The sequence below is a fragment of the Stegostoma tigrinum genome, chromosome 5, assembly GCF_030684315.1.
Source record: "Stegostoma tigrinum isolate sSteTig4 chromosome 5, sSteTig4.hap1, whole genome shotgun sequence".
In the NCBI taxonomy this organism is placed as follows: domain Eukaryota; kingdom Metazoa; phylum Chordata; class Chondrichthyes; order Orectolobiformes; family Stegostomatidae; genus Stegostoma; species Stegostoma tigrinum.
This window is the reverse complement of record NC_081358.1, coordinates 88,117,559-88,141,959: the sequence shown is the minus strand read 5'-3', so window position 1 is coordinate 88,141,959 and position 24,401 is coordinate 88,117,559. Positions and strand designations below refer to the sequence as shown.

Genomic DNA, 24,401 nt, shown 5'->3' with positions numbered 1-24,401 from the left:
TAAATTCAGCTCCTCATCTGGAAAAGCTGATAGCTTCTTCTTGGAGTTAACATGCAACTGATCTTAAATACTCTGTAATGTGCTTCTTCAGTATTTTATCTCAAAACTTCGCCTTTAGTTCAAAGGAATCTAGTTTTACCATATTCTCTGTTTCTCAGGAGCACTGTGCTAATCAAAATTTTCTGTCCTAGAACTTCACAGAACTGCCCAAAACAAAACTGGAAAAAAGTCTCGCCTTCTAAGCTTTGCGTGTTTCTTCTAAGATGAAAAAACCCTAAGTTTAGAAATTTCTAACATCTCTTAAAGGACCATGGTTTATCTTGCTAAGATGAAAAACATCCTGAAAGTAAATAAAATCTGTTAGTGCTGCCAAAGTATGTATCTCAACCTTTTCTAAACTAAATCACGAAAGCTACAGAAATGTTTCATTTAATAATTTTGAAAATGAGAAAACCTTAGTGAAACTAACCCAGATTTAACTCCAATGATATTAAAATATGCATACAAATTGAGATTTGTAACATGCAAAGGTTTTTGGTTCAATATTTTTTAAAAATGGCGCAAATATGTTTTTTATGTTGTATGACTCTGACTCTGAATACTTCATTCTTTTTTAGGCTAAGTTCATGGGTAAATGATTATAATAATCATACATGGAATAAAGCCGAATGGAAGGAAGCTCATTAGAGGGGAGAGGACAAAAGAGGCTGGGAAAATCTAGATTATTTTTCCAGATTGGAAAAATATGGGATTGGTGCTCAAGGCATCAGACTCTAAAGAGTAATATTCAAATTTGCTGATGGTGCAACATAAGGAGAATAGTAATTTACGATTATGAAAATTCAATGTGAAGGGTAGCAAATGCACGTCAATATAGAAGAAAAATTATGGTGTCAAAATAGCAATCAAGTAGGGAAATACATCTTATTTGGAGTATAGGAGAAGACAGAACTTCGTATGCAAATAAATACATTAATGGTAACAGGATATGTTTATTTTTGGACATGAAAGGTACAGGTACCTCTGAAAGCAATATGCAATACTGGTATGTAGTAAAGAATTTTGTGCGGTCTTAGATATCCAAATGTAGTAAAGAAATATAAAGTTTTTGACATAGATCCTGTCAAGTGCAAATCTAAATACAATACATCCACTAGTTCCCTTTATCTACAGCGCAAGTTACTGCTTCAGAGAGGTCCAATAAATCAGTTAGCTATGATTTCCCTTTTGATAAAGCCATGTTGGTTCTGCCTGAATATCTTGACTGTATCCAAATGCTCTATTATAACATCTGCAATGGGTTGAGTGAAAATGGAGAGACTTGGGAAGTGGTTTTAGAGATAGTAGGAACTGCAGATGCTGAGGAATCTGAGACATCAAGGTGTAGAGCTGGATAAATACAGCAGACCGGTCTAGGCCCAAAACGTCAGCCGCCTTCCCCTCTGCTGCTTGGCCTGCTGTTCATCCAGCTCTGCACTTTGTTATCTCAGAATTGAAGTGCATGCTTTTTGAAACTAGAACTGTTAAAGGGTAAGGGGGGTGGGGAAAACTAATAGTTGTTTAAGATTCTACAGAATTCAGATGGACTCTCTGCTAAATGGTAAGGTTGTAATGAAGGTTTGATAAATTATGACCCCAATTCTCTCGCAAGAGGAAACATCCTTTCAACATCCACTGTGCCAAGTCTCCTCGGGATCTTGTATGTCTCAATTAGGTCTAACTCGTGTAAGTTTCAAAATTCAGGACTAGCCTGTTTTGCTGTATCATAAGGCAATTCTCTTAATCCAGGCATTAGCCTAGTAAACCTCATCTGAACTTCTTTCATAAGGATGTTGACCAGTTCTGCACACAGTATTCCAGATGTGGACTCACCAATGCCCTACATAACTGAAGTAAACTCTTGAATTCAGTTCTCTTCACAATAAGCCATAATATGTATTAGATTTCCTGTTTACTCGCTGTACTTGTCTGCTTACCTTCTATGATTCATACATTAGGAAACCTTGATTGATCTGAAGCCTCTCTTATTTTACATATGTTTCTGTTTTCTTTCTGCCAAAATTAACAATCTGTTTCACATCGGTCTCTATTAGCCAAACCTTTGCCCACTCATTTAACCTATTTAAATCTTTTTGTAGGGCTCCTTAAGCCATCTTCACAACTCTTTCCTACCTATCTTTGTGTCATAAGCAGATTTAGCTACCATTTTGATGTGTTCATCCAACTCATTTTTATATAAATTGTAAAGATTTGAGGCCTTAGCACTGACCCCTGTGGCACAGCACCCATGATATCCTGCCAGTCCGAAAAAGACCAAGTTATTCCTACTCTGTTTCCTGTTAGCCAGCTAATCGTTAATCTATGCCAATATGTTACACCATGAGCTCTAATTTACCATAATAATTTTTGATGTGGCACCTTATCTCAACCCTTCTGCAAATCTAAATACAATACATCCACTAGTTCCCTTTATCTACAGCGCAAGTTACTGCTTCAGAGAGCTCCAATAAATCGGTTAGCTATGATTTCCCTATTGATAAAGCCATGTTGGTTCTGCCTGAATATCTTGAATGTATCCAAATGCTCTATTATAACATCTGCAATGATAACTTCAGCATTTTCCCTATGACAAATGTGTAGGTTCCTTGTTCTTTAATTCAGGGAAACTGCATAAATGTAACTTTTTTTAACAGTCTAGTGATAGAATGTTTGTATCTGTGTTCATGATTGGAGCAGATTTGAGTATATATTGCTTGACTTTCTTTTGTTTATCTAACTCTCATCTGTTTTAGTATTGTTTTATGTTGCTAAGCTGTAACCATTGGCATCACCTATTACAGAATAGATTACAGCAATGTCAACTATATGAAATTTTTTAAGCATTTCCTAATTGGAGTTTACCTGGGAAAATATAGATTTTCCACTTTTTTTGTTATGCAAACTTGGTACCCCTTTTATGTGCGTGAAATATTGTGTAGAAAGGCATGGTTGCCAAACTGTGCCAGAAGCAGGTAGTGTGAGAACGAATGTGATGGCTAAGACCCACTTAATTTTGTCCTTGCCAACCAACTAGACTCCAGAGCATCGGTGCAGTTTTTCTGTCTCTTGCGTGTGCTCTCTTTTTCTTTTTCTTTTCCACAAGCAACGGGGCTCTCAATTTTGGGATACATAGTAGGCCAGTTCAGACGGAACTGAAGAAAAATTTCTTCATGAGGGTGAATCTGTGGAATTTTCTACTACAGAATGTTGTGGAAGCTGATTCAGTGTTTAAGAAAGAGACTTCTGTAGAGCCATAGGGTCTGTTTCCCTGCTGTTTGACGGCTTGGTCCAAAGAGTCCATGCTGACCATGTTCCCAACTAAAGTAGTTCTACCTACCTGCGCTTGGCCCATAACCTTTCAAACCTTTCCTATTCTTGAATTTATCCAAATGTCTTTTAAATGTTGTAACTGTACGTACCTCTACTACTGTCTCTGGCAGTTCATTCCACACACAAACTACTGTGTTTTTTTTAAAGAAAGTTGCCCTGCATGTCCTCCTTTAAATCTTTCTCCTCTCACCCTAAGAATATGCCTCCTAATTTTAATTGTGACAGCAGGTTTTACTTGCATGTTGTGATCTTTTTATAAAGAGTACATATGATATTACCACAGGGAGATAATTTGCAATATGTATTTGGTAGTGTTCCAGAATGCTGATTGCACAGTGATTTCAGCATTAATCCTTATTGAATTCATTGAATTTATTAGAAGACAGGTTATTTGGACAATTAAGATACATGGTTGAGAATGTCAAATAGGTTGGATCAAGCTTTAGGCACCATTCAACATCTGGGTCAGCATAGACTTAACGGTTCAAATGCACTTCTTGTAGGCCTCCCATTGTTCTGTCTTTGGCTGCAGTTAAGACCAACCTTATTGCATGTAGTATTGCCAGAATCCTAGTACATTAGCCAGAGAAGGGGGGCTTCCAATAGACAATAGCAGGAGTGTTCCTGCAAGTTGCTTAGTTTGAAAAATAAAGAAAAGCAAATTGATGGCTGTTTAATTTCAAAATAAATTTGCACGCAGAATGAAGTCCATTAAAGTATTCAAGGGAAGTCTTACATGTAGCTGTGAACTTGAATGTAGACAATGTATCATAAACATGGCTGAAATATACAAAAGAAAGAGCATGAGAAATAGGGATTTTGCTATTGACAGGCAGGTCTTATACTCTTCCATCTTTTGTAAACTTGTGGCCATCCAGAACCGCTGTCTATACTTCTGTAGCTTCGTAGATGTTTACATCACAAGTAAAAGACTATTTGGCCCATCATGTCTGCACCAATCAACAAAGATCTGACTACAGTAATCCCATTTTTCATCTTTTCATAGGTCTGGATGCTATGACAACACGAATATCTGAATACTGCTTGCATGTTACAAGAATTCCAGACTTTCACCACCTTATAATTGCAAAACAATTTCCTTAACTCTCCTCTTAGCCTTTTACTTCAAATCTATGCCTTATGGATATCAATTCCTCTATTAATTGAAAAAGTGCTTTTCTACCCAACATATCTAGGGCTTTCAAAATCGTACGCACCTCTATCAGGTTCATCCTCAGCCCACACTGCTCCAAGGAAAAGAACCCCTGCCTATCTAATTTTTTTTTGTAGCTCACACCTGGGCCGCATCAAATCTTCTTCTCTACATCCACTCCGTTGCAATCCCATCGTTCTGATTAATGTGATAACCAAAACTACATGCAGTATTGCATCCCAACCAGCGTTTTACTTTGATTCCGGCATAACCTCTCTGCTCTTATTTTTATGCCTTGGTTAATAGACATATGTCACCTTAATCATGTTTATCTACCCATCTTGCTACTGTTGTCAATTTTTGAATATGTCTTTATGATCTTCTGTGCTTCCCAGGGTCCTACCATGCATATTATAATCTCTTTCCTTGTTAGCCCCCTCCCAAGTGCCTTTCAGGTTGGGTTTCCTTTATCCGCACATACCAAAATCAAAAGGACCTAAAATCTAAAAGTCTTTTTGAAAGCGACTCTAAATGCATCCAAAGAGACCTGCAGACTCGCAGAGTTCAGGTTCTTTAGAAACAACTTCTCTTAGCCTGAACACGCCAAATAGTGATATCTGCACAAATTCTTGAGGGCAATAAGGAGATTTTGAAGTAGTAAAAGGAGTCTTCTAAAACGGGTATAGAGTACGAGAGCAAAAAATTCAAGACAGCCTTTATAAACCTCTGGTTCAGCCTCAGGTGGACAGTTGACTGAGGATGTAGGAACGTGAGTTGCCCATTTGGCCCGTTGAATCAACTCTGCCATTCAGTGAGATCCTAGTTATCTGATGATCCTCAACTTCATTTTGTCTTGAATGTACTTAAGCCAGCCTTTTCACCCCTCTGCAATTTTGAAAAAAAAATTCAGATTTACTGCCCTCAGAAGAAATTGTCTCCCCTCTCTCAAGTAAAGAATTTCTTTTTTTGGTTCTGGGCTTTATTTTGGAAGGACTCAGCGTTTTGAACAGTATAAGACTTGCCTACTCTCTTTTTTATGTCAAACCCCTTAAAATAAGGGTCAATATTCCATTAGCCTTCCTGATTATCTTCTACAGATAGGATGTGAAAGCTTCAGAGAAAATGCAGGAAAGGGCCTCAAATTGTTCCAGGATGAGGAACTTCATTGACAGAGTTTAATCAGAGAAGCTGGCATAGCTCTATAGAAAGAGGAGATTTGATTGGGGATAGTCAAAATTTTTTCAGGGTCTAGAGATTAAAGAAGAGAAGTTGCTGTATCTGATAGAAGGGTGAAGAAACATTACCACCTTTCCCAGCAGCCATCTATAGCATGTTTCATACAAGCAGGAGTTGCAACAGCTGCCCATTTACTTCCTTAATCCTCGTGACCCAAGGCTTCAAACACTCTTACAGGTGAAAATGGTTTATTTGTGTTTGTTTTAATTTATTATCCTGTATTTGAGGCAGCACAGTGGCTCAGTGGTCAGCACTGCTGCCTGTCAGCACCAGGAATCTGGGTTTGATTCCGCCCTTGGCCGACTATCTGTTTGGAGTTTGCACATTCTCCCCATGTCTGCGTGGGTTTCCTCCCACAGTCCAAAGATGTGCAGGCTAGGTGGATTGACCATGCTAAATTGCCCATAGTGTCTAGGGATGTGTACATTAGGTGGGTTATGGGGGATGGGCCTAGTTGGGATGCTCTGAGTGTTGGTGTAGACATGGGGTGAATGGCCTGTTGCCACACTGTAGGGATTGAGTTTTATTTGTAGATCTACGTGCAGTCTACTTTGATACAGATTTGGTGACCAGAATATTGAACATTACAGTGCAGTACAGGCCCTTTGGCCCTTGATGGTTTCACAGGTCAGCGCAACAACCTGAACCCCATCTAATCAATACTATTCCATTATCATCCATATGTTTATCCAATGACCATTTAAATGTCCTTAAAGTTGGCGAGTCTACTACTGCAGGCAGGCAATTCCACACTCTTACTACTCTGAGTAAAGAACCTACCTCTGACATCTGTCCTATATCTATCACCCCTCAATTGAAAGCTATGTCCCCTCGTGCTAGCCATCACCATCCGAGGAAAAAGGCTCTCACTGTCCACCCTGTCTAATCCTCTGATCTTCGCGGAATGGCTTTTCTGAGTGTGCAAGCATGACCCTTCAGTCCCATTTGCCTGCCATTTTAATCATATTGCTCCCATGCTGATCTCCCTGTTTACAGCCTCCTGTGTGTTCCAATGATATTCAGCATCTCATCTTTCATAGGCATATCAGTTTTCCAGGCTTGTTATTGAATTCAGCAGTTTCAGACCATAACTTTTTCTCTCTTTTTCGTTTCCTTTGTTTTTGGTTTTCTCTAGTTTTTCTCTTTTCTGTGTATGTTTTTGGGCAGCATCTAAGGGTGTACTACACCATGTACATTTTGCTTTGGAGTTTATTTATCGCTCCCTTTGAACTTGCAGTATTAAGTACTAGTGAAAGATTTTTGACTGAGCTATTAAACTGTCTTTCTACAGATGTTGCTAAACTATTGAGTATTCCAGCATTTTCTGTTTGTGTTTAACAGCATCAAGGTACTTTTAAATAAATATGAAGATCATTTAGTGAGAACTGACAACACCACTGGGGTTACATTTGTAATTAAAACCCTATCAAACAGATTGCTTTTGTTCCTGAAACTATAATGCTGATACATCGAGAGGCAAGCCCCTCCACTTTTCATTATTTTTAAGAAAAGGCAATGCTTACTTAAAGAAATGAAAGACTGTTTTTCTAACAGTGACGTCTGCATAATATACGACTAAATAGACAACGTAGGAAGTTGTAATTGAACATTATGTTTTGCCTGGAATATCTTTTTTGCATGTGCAGGAACATGTATAACTGCAGCGCCAGCTGGACTTGCTATATTCCTGTATAGGTTTATGGTTTCGTCTGTCAATACAGCTTAGTGGTAGTTCCTTTTTCCTCTGACCTAAAAGCTTATTCCAGAACTTAAACCGCCATCAAGGCTGTCTTGTAAGTAGTTACTGGTACTGAAGTTTCCATCCACTGCTTTTCCCCATCCTGAACCTTGGTTGAATTTTAGTAGATATCTGGAGGTTGACCTGCTCAAATATGAAACATGGAATCGTACAGTACAGGAGCAGCCCTTCAGCCCACTGAGTCTGCCCTGACTAAAAACCTTTTCTAAATGTACAGTAGTCTCACTTTCTAGCACTTGATCCATAGTGTTGTTTGTTATTACATCTCAGAATGTGAAAAACTAATTGGAAAGTTAACAAGAAATGAGTGATCAGTCTGATAATGAGGAATATATGAAAATTACAAAGAGAAAAGCTATTTACTTCAGAATATTGCCTGTCCTGTCATTGCAGTTTAGAAATGTTGATTTTCTGATTGCTAAATACTGAATGAGCTCCATGTCAAAACTATAATTTCTACAGAAAAGAGACAGATGGAAGAAATGCTTTTTAGTTTGAACTGTATTCATACAGGATCATAATATACAGCCATGATACGGTGCTTGCTTTAATCTTTAATTTAATCTTTAATTTAATCTTTACTTTAATCCTCCTAACTGAATCAGCCTGGCTCTCATTAAGCTAAAAGAGACTTAATGCAGCGTTTACATTTGATTGGAGTTTGGATCTACAAACCCAGGAGCTTTTCAGCCTACTGCAGGGTAAGCTATTGGATGTAACAGAAACTTACTGTAATGTCTACCAATGCAAATTGTCACCTCATTAGCAACTGCTCGAAACAAGTTGACTCTCTTAAAAAGGATAGAATTCCTTTGGGTTTTGTGCATGAGGAGTCCCTGTGGAAAGCATGTTACATTGGTGCAGAGCAGAATTCAGTTTTGAGTACATAATTTGAATCTGTGCCTCCAGATTTGAAATTAATCAGAGCATTGATTAAATTACTTGCTTTGTTTTTACATACAGTAAAACAGATGACATCATAAGTTTCCAAACCTTATAGGATTGATCTGAGGAAAAAAATGTAGATGTTAATACTAGATCTTCTCTCCTTCAAACACTTTGTTAGTTATTAACCACAGTTGGTTTTGGGAAAGACTGTTAACTGGGTGAGGTGGTTTGGAGACTAGAAATCACGTAGATGCGTTCTCCAGGGATCCATCCAGCAGTAACTGGAAACCCTACATTGTGCCCTAGACATTCATCAATTAGCCTTTGGATTACTGTTCCTTTCTATAAGTGTGTTTCCAGTGTACGTCATTAAACATGGGTGCAAATTTTCACCGGTGAGTATTTAATTGAGGTTTGTCGTGGAAAGAATGAGACAGCTGTTTAATTTGAGCATCTGATAGAGAAACATTATAATAGTTGGAATATCTTTGATACTGGATGGAAAAGAAAACAGCTGCTCTGATCAGAGTCAGCTGTGGTAATGGAATATTTTATAATTCAAATCTACAGTCATAAACAATCAACAAATTCTTGGTTCTTACAATTGCTTAATATTCACTAGCCCATGACTGGATAATTTGAAGCTAAAATTAGTCGTTTTTCCTGGGTTGATTGAACTGCAAATATGCAGTGTTAGAGTTCTCATTTGTAGCTTTATAGACAAGGTACAAGCCATTTGTGTAGTCATTTTTAAACTTCTGGGCAGTGGATATCTGCAGATCATACAATTGAATACACAATAGCAACGCAGGCTTTATTTTTTGGTTCATTGGATATGAACATTGAGTGAAGACTAACTTTTTTTGAGAAAGGTGATGGTGAGCAGCTACATGTAGTGTAAATGTAGTGGTAATGCTATCAGGTAGGGAGTTGCAGAATTTTGACTTTGCAACAATAAAGGGATGGTGAAATGTTAACATAAGTGGAATGGTTTGTAATTTGGAGGAAATTATTTAGGTGAAAGTGTTACCATGTGCCTGCTGTCCTTGTTCTAGGTGGTCGAAGTCATACATTTGGAAGTTGCTGTTTTAGAAATCTAAGAGCATTATGACAGTGCATCCTGTAGATAACTTGTAAAACAGTTTGATCTTGGCACGCAACCATGGATTCACTTAGATACTCAATAGTTACTGTACAGAAGGAAGCTTTTCAGCAAAAACAATTTGGCTAGCCTAGTTGCCTCTGCTCCCTGCAGCCCTGAAATCTATTTTCTGTTCAGATGTTAACCCAATCCACTTTTTGAAAGCCACCATTGAATCTGTTTTCATCCTCCACACACTCAGTGCATTCCAGTCCTAACCATTTGCTGAGTGAAGATGTTGTCCTTCACCATTAGATATTTTTTGTCTGGCCTTGAGCCTTCCATGAATGGGAATGTCTTCTCTTTGTCACCTTTGTAGGCTCGTCATGCTTTTGAATACTCTTGTCAAATCTCCTTTCAACCTTTTTCTTTGCGTAGAAGCAATTAGATTGGAGAAAACTGTCAACATAACTGGGGGGAATCCCTAATTTGATGCAACTGCTTGTTCCTTGAAATAACATTTAATTATATGGTTTTGCTTTTGCAGATTACAGATTTATCTGTCCCAAATTACCTTGTTGCATCATCGGTTGGACTGCTCCCCACTCAACTTTTGAATTCTTACCTGGGAACAACACTACGTACAATGGAAGATGTAATTGCTGAGCAGAGTGTCAGTGGATATTTAATATTCAGTCTGCAGGTAATCTTTTTGCTAGCATTATATTTTCATGGGTAATGAAAATTCATTTGATATTGCAGTATTGTGCATGGAGAAGATCGTAAAATTCACTTCAACTTCAACTCCACCTCCCATTCCCTGGGCAATATGTCCATCATGAGCCTCCTCCAGTATCACAATGACACCACTTGGAAACTGGAAGAGCAGCACCTCATATTCTGCTTTGGGAGCCTACAATGTGGACTTTACCAGTTTCAAAATCTCCCCACCCTCTGGCCTCATCCCATGACCAACTCTCCCCCTCATTCCTGCCTCCTTGACCTGACACAACCTGTCCACCTTCTCTCCCACCAATCCACTGCTCCCATCTTGCTGACCAATCCCCACCACTCCCTACCTGCAGTCACCTATCACCATCCCACCTGCCTTCCCCAGTCCCAGCCCTTCTCTATTTATTTCAGAGCTCCCTTTCACCTCCCCCATTTTTGAAGGATGGTCCTGACCCGAAACGTCAACTTTCCTGCTCCTCTGCTGCCTGGCCTGCTGTGTTCCTCCAGCTCGATACTGTTATCTCTGACTCCAGCATTGACAGTTCTTACTGTCTTGTCATAACATTTATGCTGAGCAGCAAAAATTTTATTTTGAATGCAGTCACTATTAGTGTGGTATATTATTAGTGGTCACAAGTAAGAACTCGTGAGTAGGAAGAATAATCCCCAATCTGATTTAAATTTGGTCAACAATTTGGGACAATTCTTTTTTTCTTCTGTTCTGCCCTTTTCATGTGTAGATAATTTTGTCTTCTGTATTTCATATTGCCAGAAGAAATCTGGCTTTCCATGCTTTTGATTATGTTCATTTCCCCAGTACTTCTGTAAATCTGGACCCCTGCCGGGGTGTGTCTCGATCCCACAATCGGTCAAAGAACACTCTTGGTCTGTCTGGCTCCTTGAAACTTGCTCTTTATTTTCTTCAATCGGCCAGTACAGATCATCCAGAATCACAGAAGTTGAGCACTTCCGTACTTCTTGAAGGAGCTGCACATCATAGGTTAATACAAAGACATTTAAAACTTTTCTTAAAGCAGAATACATGGCATGATCGCATAGTTTTTTCAATGCATCTCCAATCAATACATGATGTTGCCTTATTAACAGTTACCTAATCCAATAATATTAACTGGTAAACAACTTATGTCACAATGCTTAGGTTACTGAATTGTCCCAACATATAGCGCCATAACATTTGCTACTGAAGGTCAGCTAAAATGGTTAGTACTGCATTATCTTATCATTACAACATTGTTTGTTGCAGCCCTAGCAGAATGCGAGGTTCCCAGCTTAAAAGAGCACATCTAGCAGAATTCACAGTTCCCAGGCTAGAAGCCATTTTGCTGCCAACTTGTACAGCAGCCATTTTGTGCCTGCACCCAAATTACAGACTCTCACTTCTACGAATCATTATATGCACCTAGGGTCAAAGAAGCATCTTCAAACAAAAAAAAATTAAGCATTATATAAGTGCAAGTTGTTACTCCACTTTTGGGTTCTGTCCATGTCTCATGATCCCTCAAGCTTTGGAGAAAAATGGAGTTTCACAAACACTGTTTTAAACTTGAACTGATGGTGGGCAGAGGGGGTGGGTTGCCATGTTAGTTAAAAATGAAATTAAAACCACAGGCAAAAAAACCATAATGGGAGTTATGTACAGACCTCCTAACAGTGATCAGGACCAGGGGCGCAAGATGCACTGGGAAATAGATAGGGTGTGTCAGAAAGGCAAGGTCACGGTGATCATGGGGGACTTCAACATGCAGGTGGACTGGATGAATAGTGTTGCTGGTGGATCCAAAGAAAGGGAATTCATGGAATGTTTACTGGATGGCTTTTTGGAACAGCTTGTGATGGAGCCCACAAAGGAGCAGGCTATTCTGTGGCTATTTAGTGCTATGTAATGAGCCAGACTTTATAAAAGACCTTGAAGTAAGGGAACGCTTAGGAGGCAGCGATCGTAATATGGAAGAGTTCAGTCTGCAGTTTGAAAGAGAGAAGGCAAAATCAGATGTCATGGTGTTACAGTTAAATAAAGGTAATTACAGGGGCATGAGAGAGGAATTGATGAAAATCAACTGGAAGCAGAGCCTAGCAGGGAAGACAGTAGAGCGACAATAACAGGAGTTTCTTGTAATTGAGGACACCAGCACAGAGGTTCATACCAAAGAAAAGAATGATTATCCGGGGTGGGATTAGACAGCTTTGGCTGACAAAGGAAGTCAGCAAAGAAAAAGAGAGCCTATAAAGTGGCCAAGAGCACTGGGAAATCAGAAGATTGGGAAGGCTAAAAAAATAAACAGAGGATAACGAAGAGAGAAATAAGGAAGGAGAGGATCAAATACGAAGGTAGGCTAGCTAGTAATATTAGAAATGATAGTAAAAGTTACTTTCAATACATAAACAAACGAGAGGCAAACGTAGACATTGGGCTGCTCCAAATTGATGCTGGAAGGCTAGTGATGGAAGATAAGGAAATAGCTGAAGAACTTAATAAGCACTTTACGTCAGTCTTCACAGTGGAAGACGAGTAGTATGCCAACAATTAAGGAGAGTCGGGGGCAGAGTTAAGTATGGTAGGCATTACAAAAGAGAAAGTGCTAGAAAAGCTAAAAGGTCTAAAAATTGATAAATCGCCTGGCCCAGATGGGCTACTTCCTAGAGTTCTGAGGGAGGTGGCTGAGGAAACAGCAGAGGCTTTGGTCGAGATCTTTCAAAAGTCACTGGAGTCGGGGAAAGTCCCAGATGATTGGAAAATTGCTGTTGTAACCCCCTTGTTATTGAAAGGATCAAGACAAAAGATGGAAAATTATAGGCCGATTAGCCTAACCTCGGTTGTTGGCAAAATTCTAGAATCCATTGTTAAGGATCAGATTTCTAAATCCTTGGAAGTGCCGGGTCGGGTTAGAACAAGTCAGCATGGTTTTAGTAAGGGGCGGCCGTGCCTGACAAACCTGTTAGAATTCTTTTGAAGAGGTAACACGTAGGTTATACCAGGGAAACCCAGTGGATGTTATCTATCTAGACTTCAAAAAGGCCTTTGATAAGGTGCCTCACGGGAGGCTGCTGAGCAAGGTGAGGGCCCATGGTGTTCGAGGTGAGCTACTGGCTTGGATTGAGGATTGGCTGTCTGACAGAAGGCCGAGAGTTGGGATAAAAGGCTCTCTTTCGAAATGGCAACCAGTGACAAGTGGTGTCCTGCACGGTTCAGTGTTGGGGCTGCTGCTGTTCACTTTATATATTAATGATCTGGACGAAGGGACTGGGGGCATTCTGGCGAAGTTTGCCGATGATACAAAGATAGGTGGGCAGGCAGGTAGTATTGAGGAGGTGGGGAGGCTGCAGAAAGATTTAGGCAGTTTAGGAGAGTGGTCCAGGAAATGGCTGATATTCGATGTGAGCAAATGTGAGGTTTTGCACTTTGGAAAAAAGAATACACGTGTGGACTATTTTCTAAACAGTGAGAAAATTCGTAAAGCAGAAGTACAAAGGGATCTGGGAGTGTTGGTCCAGGATTCTCTAAAGGTTAACTTGCAGGTAGAGTCCATGATTAAGAAAGCCAATGTAATGTTGTCATTTATCTTGAGGGTTGGAATATAAATCAGTGACGTGCTTCTGAGACTTTATAAAGCTCTAGTTAGGCCCCGCTTAGAATACTGTCAGTTTTGGGCCCCACACCTCGGGAGGGACATACTGACACTGGAGCGTGTCCAGCGGAGATTCACACGGATGATCCCTGGAATGGTAGTTTTAACATACAATGAACGGCTGAGGATCCTGGGATTGTGTTCATTCGAGTTTAGAAGATTGGAGGGAGATCTAGTAGAAACTTACAAGATAATGTATGGCTTAGAAAGGGTGGACGCTGGGAAGTTGTTTCCGTTGGGCGGGGAGACTAGGACCCGTGGGCACAGCCTTAGAGTTAGAGGGGGTAAATTTAAAATGGAATTGAGGAGACATTTCTTCAGCCAGAGAGTGGTGGGCCTGTAGAATTCATTGCCATGGAGCACAGTGGAGGCCGGGACATTAAATGTCTTCAAGGCAGAGATTGATAAATTCTTGATCTCACGAGAAATTAAGGGCTGCGGGGAGAGTGCAGGGAGTGGAATTGAAATGCCCATCAGCCATGATTAAATGGTGGAGTGGACTCGATGGGACGAATGGCCTTACTTCCACTCCTATGTCTTACGGTCTTACGGTCTTATGTAGTGTCTTCAATAGAAGGACCAGAGATGTGGGCACAGAACAAGTCCATTGATCTATTGTCACTACTAGGTTTACCAAAAATCAGTCACTGTCTTTGATTCCATTTCTTCCTCTATTTGAGATCACTTTTTCAAGCGTCTTTAAATTTTGCAGTGATCTCTGCTCTGCCTACTACTTGTGGTAAAACGTCCAAAGCTATTTTTGAGATATTATATGCTGAGTAGCTGATCATTTTAATCTGATGGCTAGATCCCTGTTATAAATTAGTATTATTCTGCCTTGTCATTGGTCCCTTATCTACTGTATTCTGGCCCCCTTGGAGTTTAAAGGATTAAAGTTTTTAGGTCCATCTTGTGCAGTGTCTTGAAAATCTCCAGAATTGTCGCCAAAACTTCGGCATTGATAATTGCCCTTCTCCCTGAACGTTAAATGGGCAGGGGGCTATCATGTAGTGCCGAGTATTTTGGGATTCATCCTATTATCAACTGAGCTGCTAACATTGACCCTTGCAGTACTTTGTTAGTCACGATCGACCATGATGGTTACACCTTAAACTGCACACAGCATATCTGTTCAATATCTCTGCCATTTCATCATTGATTTATGTGCTTCTAAGGTGCCAATAATTACTTTAATGTCCTTGTTGTATGCCTATCCATATATCTGCCTCTCAACTATTTTCTTAACTATATGGCTACATCACTCTCATTCTATTCTTTTTTGCTTTTTATCAACTTTAGAGGTAGCTCTTTCATCCCTAAAACACTCTGGTCCTCAGAGTTAGTTATTTTTAGCACATATCTAAGCAATGTTACCCCCTAAGCTGTATGGCTGTGTAGCTACCAGGAGGTTCTCTGCAGCAGCGATAACTACTGCATACAGAAGACACTGTCACACCTGGAGGCCTGTGTAGCAGCAAAACTTAGCTATTTGTAGTGTTGATGGGAAGCTACTTTCAATCTAACGCTGTACTTCCATAATAAGCTGTGGATGGTTACTACTTGTTTTTAATCTGGAATGTATTTTTGAATATTGAATTATTTCTTTCCTATCACTTGTTGCTTATTTATTGCTTCCTTTGTCTATATTAGAGTCAATCTTGGGAAATTCTGCATCGTGAGATAATAAGAACTGCTGATAACACAGTGTAGAGCTGGAGGAATACAACAGGCCAGACAGCATCAGAGGAGCAGGAAAGCTGGCGTATCGGGCCAGGATCCTTTCTGAAGAACGATCCCGACTCAAAATGTCAGCTTTCCTGCTTCTCTGATGCTGCCTGGCCTGCTGTGTTCCTCCAGCTCCACACTGTCAACTCTGCATCGTACCTACTTAATTGGTTTTTAAGATTATTTGTGATCTGAGAACGTAGTTTTTAAACTGAATGTGGAATTGAAGTGAATTATGATCCTTAGTTTATAATTTAGGAGCAAGAATAGGACTCTTGATTTATTGAGTCTGCTATGCAAATCTGTATGATTATTGTCTGTTCCTGTATCTGAATGCCATACTCCCACTCTTTGCCCATGACGGTCAATACCTTTAGCTTCTAGAAATCTAGTTTTTCTTTTCTTAATTGTGTTCACTGACTTCACCTCCACCTCCACCTCCTTTTAGCCAGAGAATTTTGTAGGTTCACCATTCCTACTAAAGAAGTTTCTTCACATCTCAGTCATTTATGACTATCTCTTTTCTGAGACTATTGCTTCTTGTTCTGGATGCCACAGCCAGAGCAAAAACATCCCTGCATCCAGTCTGTCCAGTGCCAGCAAAATTGTAAATGTTTAAATGAGATCCCCTGTCATTCTTCTGGACCACATAGGGTATAGGCCGAGTCGCCATAACCTTGCCATCTCCGGAATCAATAAGTTGAACTTCCACTGCATTCCCTTCATGAGAACTGTATCCATTTTTCTGATAAGTCAAAAGTGCACATGATACTGTAGGTTATCAAGGCCCTGTATTAGCTGCCACAAGATATCCTTGCTCCAGTACTGAATTGCTTTTTTTCAATGAGGGCCAACAAAGCATTTGCCTTGCTACCTGCTTGCTGCACCTACATGCTAGCTTTAGTGACTTCTATGCAAGGTTATCCACAGCTTGTTGTACGTCAACATTTTCAATCATCTCCATTTAAATGATATGCTTTTTCCCACCAAAATGAATAACTTCATACTTGTACGTGATTACAGTGTAACATGATGTGTTAACTTGCTCAAAGAGCTGTGAAGCTTCTTGATACCCTCCTCACCTTCTCAATCCCATCCAATTTTGCTGCATCAATAAACCTGGAAATAATACATGTGGTTTCCTTATCTGAATCATTGATATATACTGTGAATAGTTAGAGCCTGAGTACTGATTTCTCTAATGCCTTTTAGTCACCATTTCCACTCCAGAAAATACCTGTTTGCACCCATTGTTTGCTGTCTGCGAACCATTTCAGTCCATGCCAGTATATTACACACTTGCCTTAAAAACATTGAATAATGTAGCCTCACCTGCTTCACTGGGCAGGGAATTCCATAGATTCTCAACTATTTGGTTGAAGAAGTTCCTCCTCAATTCAGTCCTAAGTCTGCTCCTCCTTATTTTGAGGCTATGCCCCTCAGTTCTAGTTTCACCGCCCGGTGGAAACAACCTCCCTGCTCCAACCTTGTCTATTCCCTACATAATTTCGCATCTTTCTATAAGAAACCTCCTCATTCTTCTAAATTCCAATGAGTGTAGTCCCAGTCTTGATTTTTAGCTTTGAAATGATAGGGTAGCAGTAGATCTTTGTAGTCAGTGTCACACATAAATTTTGTTGCCCACAAATCTTGCTGTCTTTGTCTTAAATTTATAACTACATTTTGTGGGAGTAGTTTATGGATCCCTGATTGCTTTCTGACTCTTTTTTTTATTTCTAATCCCTACCCATACCAATTCTAATTCACTATCTTCAAAGCCAAGATTATTTCCTATTATTTTCCTGGTCTTTTACTATCTAGCTACTCAATATTTTCCATTCTGTCAAAAGGTGGTGTAACCTGGAGTATTTGTCTCAGCTTTGACCTTTATTATCCTGTTTCTGTGATATCACTTTTATCTAAACTATTTATCTGTCATTAATTCATTTATTCTGTTGAGTGCTTCACACATTCAGATAAGAATTTTTAACATTTTTAAACTAATTTGCATGGTTTTATCAGTGATAATGGGAACTGCAGATGCTGGAGAATCCAAGATAATAAAGTGTGAAGCTGGATGAACACAGCAGGCCAAGCAGCATCTCAGGAGCACAAAAGCTGACGTTTCGGGCCTAGACCCTTCGTCAGAGAGGGGGATGGGATGAGGGTTCTGGGATAAATAGGGAGAGCGGGAGAGCTGGACTGAAGATGGAGAGAAAAGAAGATAGGTGGCCACCTACCTTCTTTTCTCTCCATCTTCGGTCCGCCTCCCCCTCTCTCCTCCTTATTCCAGAACCCTCACCCCATCCCCCTCTCTGATGAAGGGTCTAGGCCCGAAACGTCAGCTTTTGAGCTCCTGAGATGCTGCTTGGCCTGCTGTGTTCATCGAGCTTCACATTTGCATGGTTTTATCCACTGCATAACTGCCTTAACTTTGTCCCTTCCTATCCCATTCTAATTGTCTTCAGCAATTTGCTACACTGCTCTCCTGAGTCTATGTTTCACTTTAGACTTTTGAGTTTCTGTTTATCTCTCTTTTTTTTCTAGTTTAGTTTAATTCCTTGTCAACAGCCCTTGTTATATGATTTACCTGGACCCAGATTCCAGTGTCAAGTGTTTAAATGGAGTCCAGCCTATTGGAATAGATCCCTGACCGTAGCTAAATATCAATAATGTCCAGTAAATTGCAACTGCTGTGTTTGGAGACGTGTATTTAATTCTCTAATCTGCTTGACTCTGCCTATTGGTCCTTGTCTCGGATAACAACAGAGTTTGTTTTTGTTTAAATTTTATATTATTTCTGTAATTGTAACCCTGATTTATGATTGTGGTTATATATTCCAAGAGCTTGCCTTTAACTTTAGCTAATAACTATTCTGTGATTCTCTTTATTCATGAATAAAAACAGAGAGGGACAGATGTTTTATTTTAGCACTGTTCTGAGGTTGGAAAATTGAAATCGTTGCTTCTACTGTGTCCTGTGTTCCTTTAACCTGTTGTGTATGCAGCAAAAGCCTGGTGACTTGTTCTGCACTTGTCTTAAAGGAATCCCAGTTATCTCTAACAATTATTTCACAAATTCCTCCAGCAAGTAAAGGTTCGCTCCACAACCATTTGAGTAAAAACCGATAGCAAATACTTTATCAATTCGATTTCTTTTACATCTGAATAATCATGCCCTTTTCTAGCTCTTTTTCATTCTTGTGTACTTATAAAAGGTTGCTTTTTGGTCCTTATTCCTGTCCTTTCACCTCAATAAAAATCTTGAACTTGTCTCATGCATAACACTTATCATTTGTTTCCTTAACTCGATTCCCATTAACCTGTTGCACTTTTATCTCACTTTCTGCCTACGTATTAGCTGAAATAAGCAGTTTGTATTTTTCAGGCACTTGTGTCCTGAACACTTAACTGTTCAGATCCAGTCTTCTTCCCACGCCTCCCCCAAAAATAAACAAATTTGACTTTTTGGTTGTCTAGAAAGGTAAAGTCAGTCACCAACCTCTCCTTGCTGTGTAAGGCCTTTGTTCACGTCTCACTTCTCAAATCCCTCCTCACCCACTGTCTTAGATTGGCTACAATTTTAATCCCATATTTGACCCAAGCTCAATTACCAATTCCATATTTCCTGCATGAAGAAAAGGGCTTGATTCAACCCTAACTGAACTCGACTATCGACTGCACCCGCATCCATGGCTTCGTTACTTTGAGGGTTATTTATTCCATTGCTCTTTGAAGTTGCTTTCTACTTCTATCCATATCTATTTGAAGTCCTATTCACCTGTCACTCTGTCTTTACTAAGTAATATTGGAATGTATTTTACCATAGTTTAAATCCTTTCCATATTACCTTACTCTTTTAAAACTCCCTTTGACTAAGTTTTTAATCACTTTTAAAGAATCGTTGGTTCTTTGTGCAACATCATAACTTATATTTTACACTCAGGGCACCATGCAAGAACAAGTTGTTGATTTTGTGATTGCAGCTGCACAGTTGCAATACCTTTAAACAGGTGGATTTGTATACTATCTGTAGTGTTAATGCTGATCTGTATGGGCAGTTTAAATCTCAATTTGTACAGTTACTCTACATATTCACTATATCATCCTTATACTGTTTGCTTCTTCTGGTTGCAGATCTGTATCAGCGTTGGACTGATGTTTTATGTTGTGCATAGGGCTCATACTGAATTGGATGCTGCCATTTTGGCTTGCCAGATGGAACTAAAGTCTTCACTTATTAAAGGTGGCCATCCAAATGGACCCAATGTGACATTCTGTAATAAGAGGACTTCAGCCATGACAAGTGGGGGAATAAATGTTGTATGAATGGAAATTATTATATTCAGGGAACTATAAGCCCAATGGCCAGTGCTAGTTTTAGATCAGTAGAGGTTAATGACTAATTGTTGGGCAATACTACAGTACAGCTTTGCGCAACTGCCTTAATAGTGAACATATTAATGGTACATTATGGCACTGGTAGCTGAAATAGGTAAGGTGTGATGAAGTCTTGTTGCTCATTATTAAGAAAGCAAGATGGAAGGGCAACTTTTCAAAAAGCATTAATAACGTACTGCTAACTGAATCGCATATGTGATTGAATCCTGCCTGTCTGTGGTGGAAGAACGCAGTCTATAACATTTTGATTCCATTGGACAGCCAATATTTGGTTGTCCTCCCTCTGCTATTGACCTTGTAAATTGGTTTACGATCGGAATTGTTCAGAGTGATATATATATTGGCAACTGTATTTTACAATCTGCTATATGGGGCACTATAACATACCAAGTAAAATAATATATTTGTTTGTGTGAAGGAACTGCTTGATGCCAAATGAGTAGGCAAAAAAGAACAAAGGGGCGCCCAGTTTTGGAGGATGAAATGGAATGTCACAACCATGGTTTAGAACATCAGAACAAAATTCCAATCAAAAGTCCCCTTTCTAATCTGGTTAAAGTTGTCTTTAAAACATTAAGTATTGGAACAGTTTTGCTGTAATCAATTAAATAAGCACTAAGTTTATACTAGTGTTTTCATTTTAACCTTCTAATTAAATGAGTAAGAGTAGCACAGATGGCCCTGTGGCTACTTATTATATGCACTTTAGATATTTGGTCATAGTCAGAATAGTACATTTGTAGAAAGCATTTGATAAGTGTCTCAAAAATAAGTGCTCATTGCCTTTGAGCTATTGAGGCTGTCTGCTATAATTAAAATAATTAGTAAAGTCTAGAATCGAAAGGAACATTTCGTAAATGAAGTATTTTGCACATTAGAATTGGCATAAATAAATACGGTTATGGTCTTAATAGCGATCAATTTGAACCAAATCTCTCTGGGAACATTCAAAATGTGTGAATCTGCTCCTTCTTGTGAAAACAACATAAATATAAGTATCACAATGTGATATGTGTTAGCTCAGTCTATTCCAATCTGTGGTTTCAAGATTTCCTATATGTTTACAAAACTCAAGTTTAAAATTTTTTTGGTTGAACCCAGGATGAAGAACCAGTTAAATATGCTGCATCTTTATTATTTTTGTCAAGATTATAGCAGTTAGGGTTGTTTATTGTCAAAAATGCTGGTGTATTAATGTCTTTAGATGTTACAAATGATAACATAGCTTGCCATTAATGAGATCTGTAGGCTTTTAACAATCACAGTGGACTGTTCATTTTTGCAAAGGCATTGAGATAGTATAATCCTGCATTTGAAATCTTAGCTTTTTCCCAATGGATTATTAAACTCAACAGTTATACAGTGGGATATACAGGAAATGTTGGGAGTGTGTAGCCCGTCAATTATTTGAGTGACCAGTCCATCATTTTCAAAATAGGACTTTCTTTTTAGACAGATGCCATACCAGAAATGTTGCATGACACACATTGAAATCAATAGACAGAGGTGTACAATGATTTATGTTGTTTTAACATCCCACATACAAGATAATACTTTAGTTCTATATATATAATATAAAACATCAGTTAGTTAATGCACTATGATTTAAGAACAACATTTTAAGCAGCATGTTTATATTTAATGTGCTGTTCTGTAGTATAAAAATGTCACATGGTTAGAGTAATTACTTTGAGTTATCAGTGTAGTAATTATTTTGTTTTTGCAGCTCTGATAGTTTCATATGTGAAGAGTTCTGTTTGCCTTGATGGTAAACTGATAACTATTTTGCTTATAGCTAATGAAAACTTTTATATGGTGTAACGCATCTGTTAAACGCCATTTGTACTCCTTTCAGCTTTTATAACTTGGAGTTGACAGACGTGCACTTTTAGCCAATGCCAAATGGACATGAATTGTTTCCTTTTGTTTGATATGTACAGTAAGTTTGTAATTATGTGGCCTATGTACCATTCAAACTTGCTGCAGTTTTTGTCAAGATCACGGATATTAATTGAATAGTGTAGTTAAAACTGAAATAATGAAATGCAGAGATATTGTAAAAAGGTACATTTTTGGAAATAATTACAATCCGGTTAGAGTGGACAAATGGAAATTATTGTAGTTATTTTGAAAATAGTTGAGATGTGGTCAGAGATTAATGCACATTTTGTTGATGCTTACACTTTGTTAGCTGGTTATGGAAACTTGAAAGCCTATATCATGCATATATACGCAAAGTTCTATTAAAAATGTAATGTATTTTACATGTAAGCTGGGACACTGTCTGGGTGACATCCTGCTTTTCAATACAAAGATTCCTTGAAAGAATAAGGTTTAGTTGTAATGAACATGGAAAAAAAGCACATTTTAAAGAATTTAATTTCTTGATTTATTTCCTGTTTGTTCATGAATATCAGTGTCGTGAAGTATAACAGATTTTACAAACTGAAAACGGGTATGGAACAGACACTTCTTTAATTTGGACTTTGCTAATGGTTTTTCATTTATGAATTATAAAAAAATTAATTACAGCTGTGACTTTGTTCCCTTCTATAAGTAAAAGTTGAACTAATGTGGAAGGTTATTCAACGTATTCTGCTTTTAGCTTGCAGACACATGATGGTGGATATTTTGCTTAGTATCTATAAACTGAATTGCCCTTTCTATTATTAGATTTTATAAAATTTGAATTTTGCTTTTGTATAATGGTACTCGGCAATAATGTGTATATATCAATGGTCGTGTGCAGAAGACTCCAGTGAAGATCTCTGATTGTTCTGCAGAAATGTCATCATGGTTAAATGTTTTGTGTGAATCTTATGAATCAAGAATATGATGTGCATGAACTTTATCCATATTGACTGCCAGTGGCAGAATGGAAACTCGAAAAGAAGTCTATATGAAAATGAAACTGTTATATATTCTAAATAACTGGTGAGAATTCTAAAATCTAATTTTGGTTTCAGATGACTACTAGAAACTACCTTTACTGAGTGGTTTGTCATTTGACTGGCTCAATTGGATCACTCTCTTAAAGTTGCTCCTGGTTACTGGTATTTTGTATAGAAACATCTGATGCTTTCTGTACACACAAAATGATATTGTTTACTATGAAGTGCATTTCTTTATTGATGTCACATGACTGAATATTTAATTTAATGTATAATCTGTTTTAATAAAATGTTTTAAAGTGAGCTTGTTTGATTCTGGATCATTCATCACTATTGCTATTGATCATGTCAGCCTTTCTGTTCAGAGTTTGTTTAGTTTATCTGGAAAAACAGTTGAAGAATTACGTAATGCTAATTATAGTTGTATTTTAAGCAAAAGTATTTGATACAGAAGTATTAAATGATATTGTACTTCAGATTTTAATGCATCTCTTACATCTAGCAGAAGCTGTCTTCGAATGGTGCACATTTCGACAATTGGCAAAGAGCTTGATGGTAATGTCAATAACAAAACAGAGCTGAGCCTTGCTTGTTTAAACAATGGTATTCAGATATTTGGTAAAGTGATATAAGGAATCAGCAGTCTATGTGCTGGAAATGAGTACCTTTTTTAAAGATGTGGACAAAATCATTAGGGAAACGATACTTCTCATGCCTCAACTTGAAATCAAAAATATGTTTTGCTTTTTAGTTTTTAATATGGATCAATTAACTTGACTAGCAGGGTAAAATAACCAGTAACAGATCTTGTTTTTCTAGGGATGTATTAGGACAAGATCTGTCAGCAGAGAAAATTCAAGTTTATACAAAAATTATGTTCTTAGGATGTCCCAAATAATACATGGATTATTTTCAAAATGCACTTGATTTGTAGATAAGCCTGGCACAGCTTGTAGACAGCTAGACAAAATCAATAGGCAACATGCTGTATTAAATCTTTTTGTGTGGCATTGATTTATGAATGCAAGCTGAAAATAGTGCAACTGAAATTTGTACATTCACCTAAATGAACAAGCATGGCTTCAATTGTAAAATGTGAAGTTTTAAAAAAAAAAAATCCCAGCAATACCTATACAGAAGTTGTGCTTAAATTACAATGGGAATTGAGCTGTGACCTCTGATTCTAAGAAAGTGCTGCCAAAGCACGTTTTGATAGATACTGTTATCTAGTAGGTCTAGATTCTGATCTCTACATTAAATGAAATCATTATGTTGTAACCTATGTCATCTCATTTTGTACTACAACGACAAGCTGCGGGAGCAGACAGAGGCTGTTAAGTCCATCAAATCTATTCAGTGTGATCATGACTGACCTGGTAATCTTCAACTTCATTTTCCTGCCAATTTTCCATAACCCTTGATTCCCATACTGATTTAAAATCTCTCCATCTCTCCTTCTCAGCCTTGAATACAAGTAACAAACCAACTTCAACAGCCTGCTGCAGACTCACTACCCTCT

At 38.4% G+C, this 24,401-nt stretch overlaps 1 protein-coding gene across 1 annotated transcript in view; it reads left to right on the top strand.

The window, feature by feature from the left end:
- The window catches only part of tmem64 (transmembrane protein 64), a 38,404-nt gene extending 15,271 nt beyond the window's left edge, over window positions 1-23,133 (top strand). The window contains exons 3-4 of the mRNA XM_048529994.2: window positions 10,034-10,189; window positions 19,728-23,133. Of these exons, the coding sequence (XP_048385951.1) occupies window positions 10,034-10,189; window positions 19,728-19,919 (348 nt within the window). The 3' untranslated portion in view covers window positions 19,920-23,133. The remainder of the gene's footprint in view (window positions 1-10,033; window positions 10,190-19,727) is intronic.
- Window positions 23,134-24,401: the final 1,268 nt, after the last annotated feature.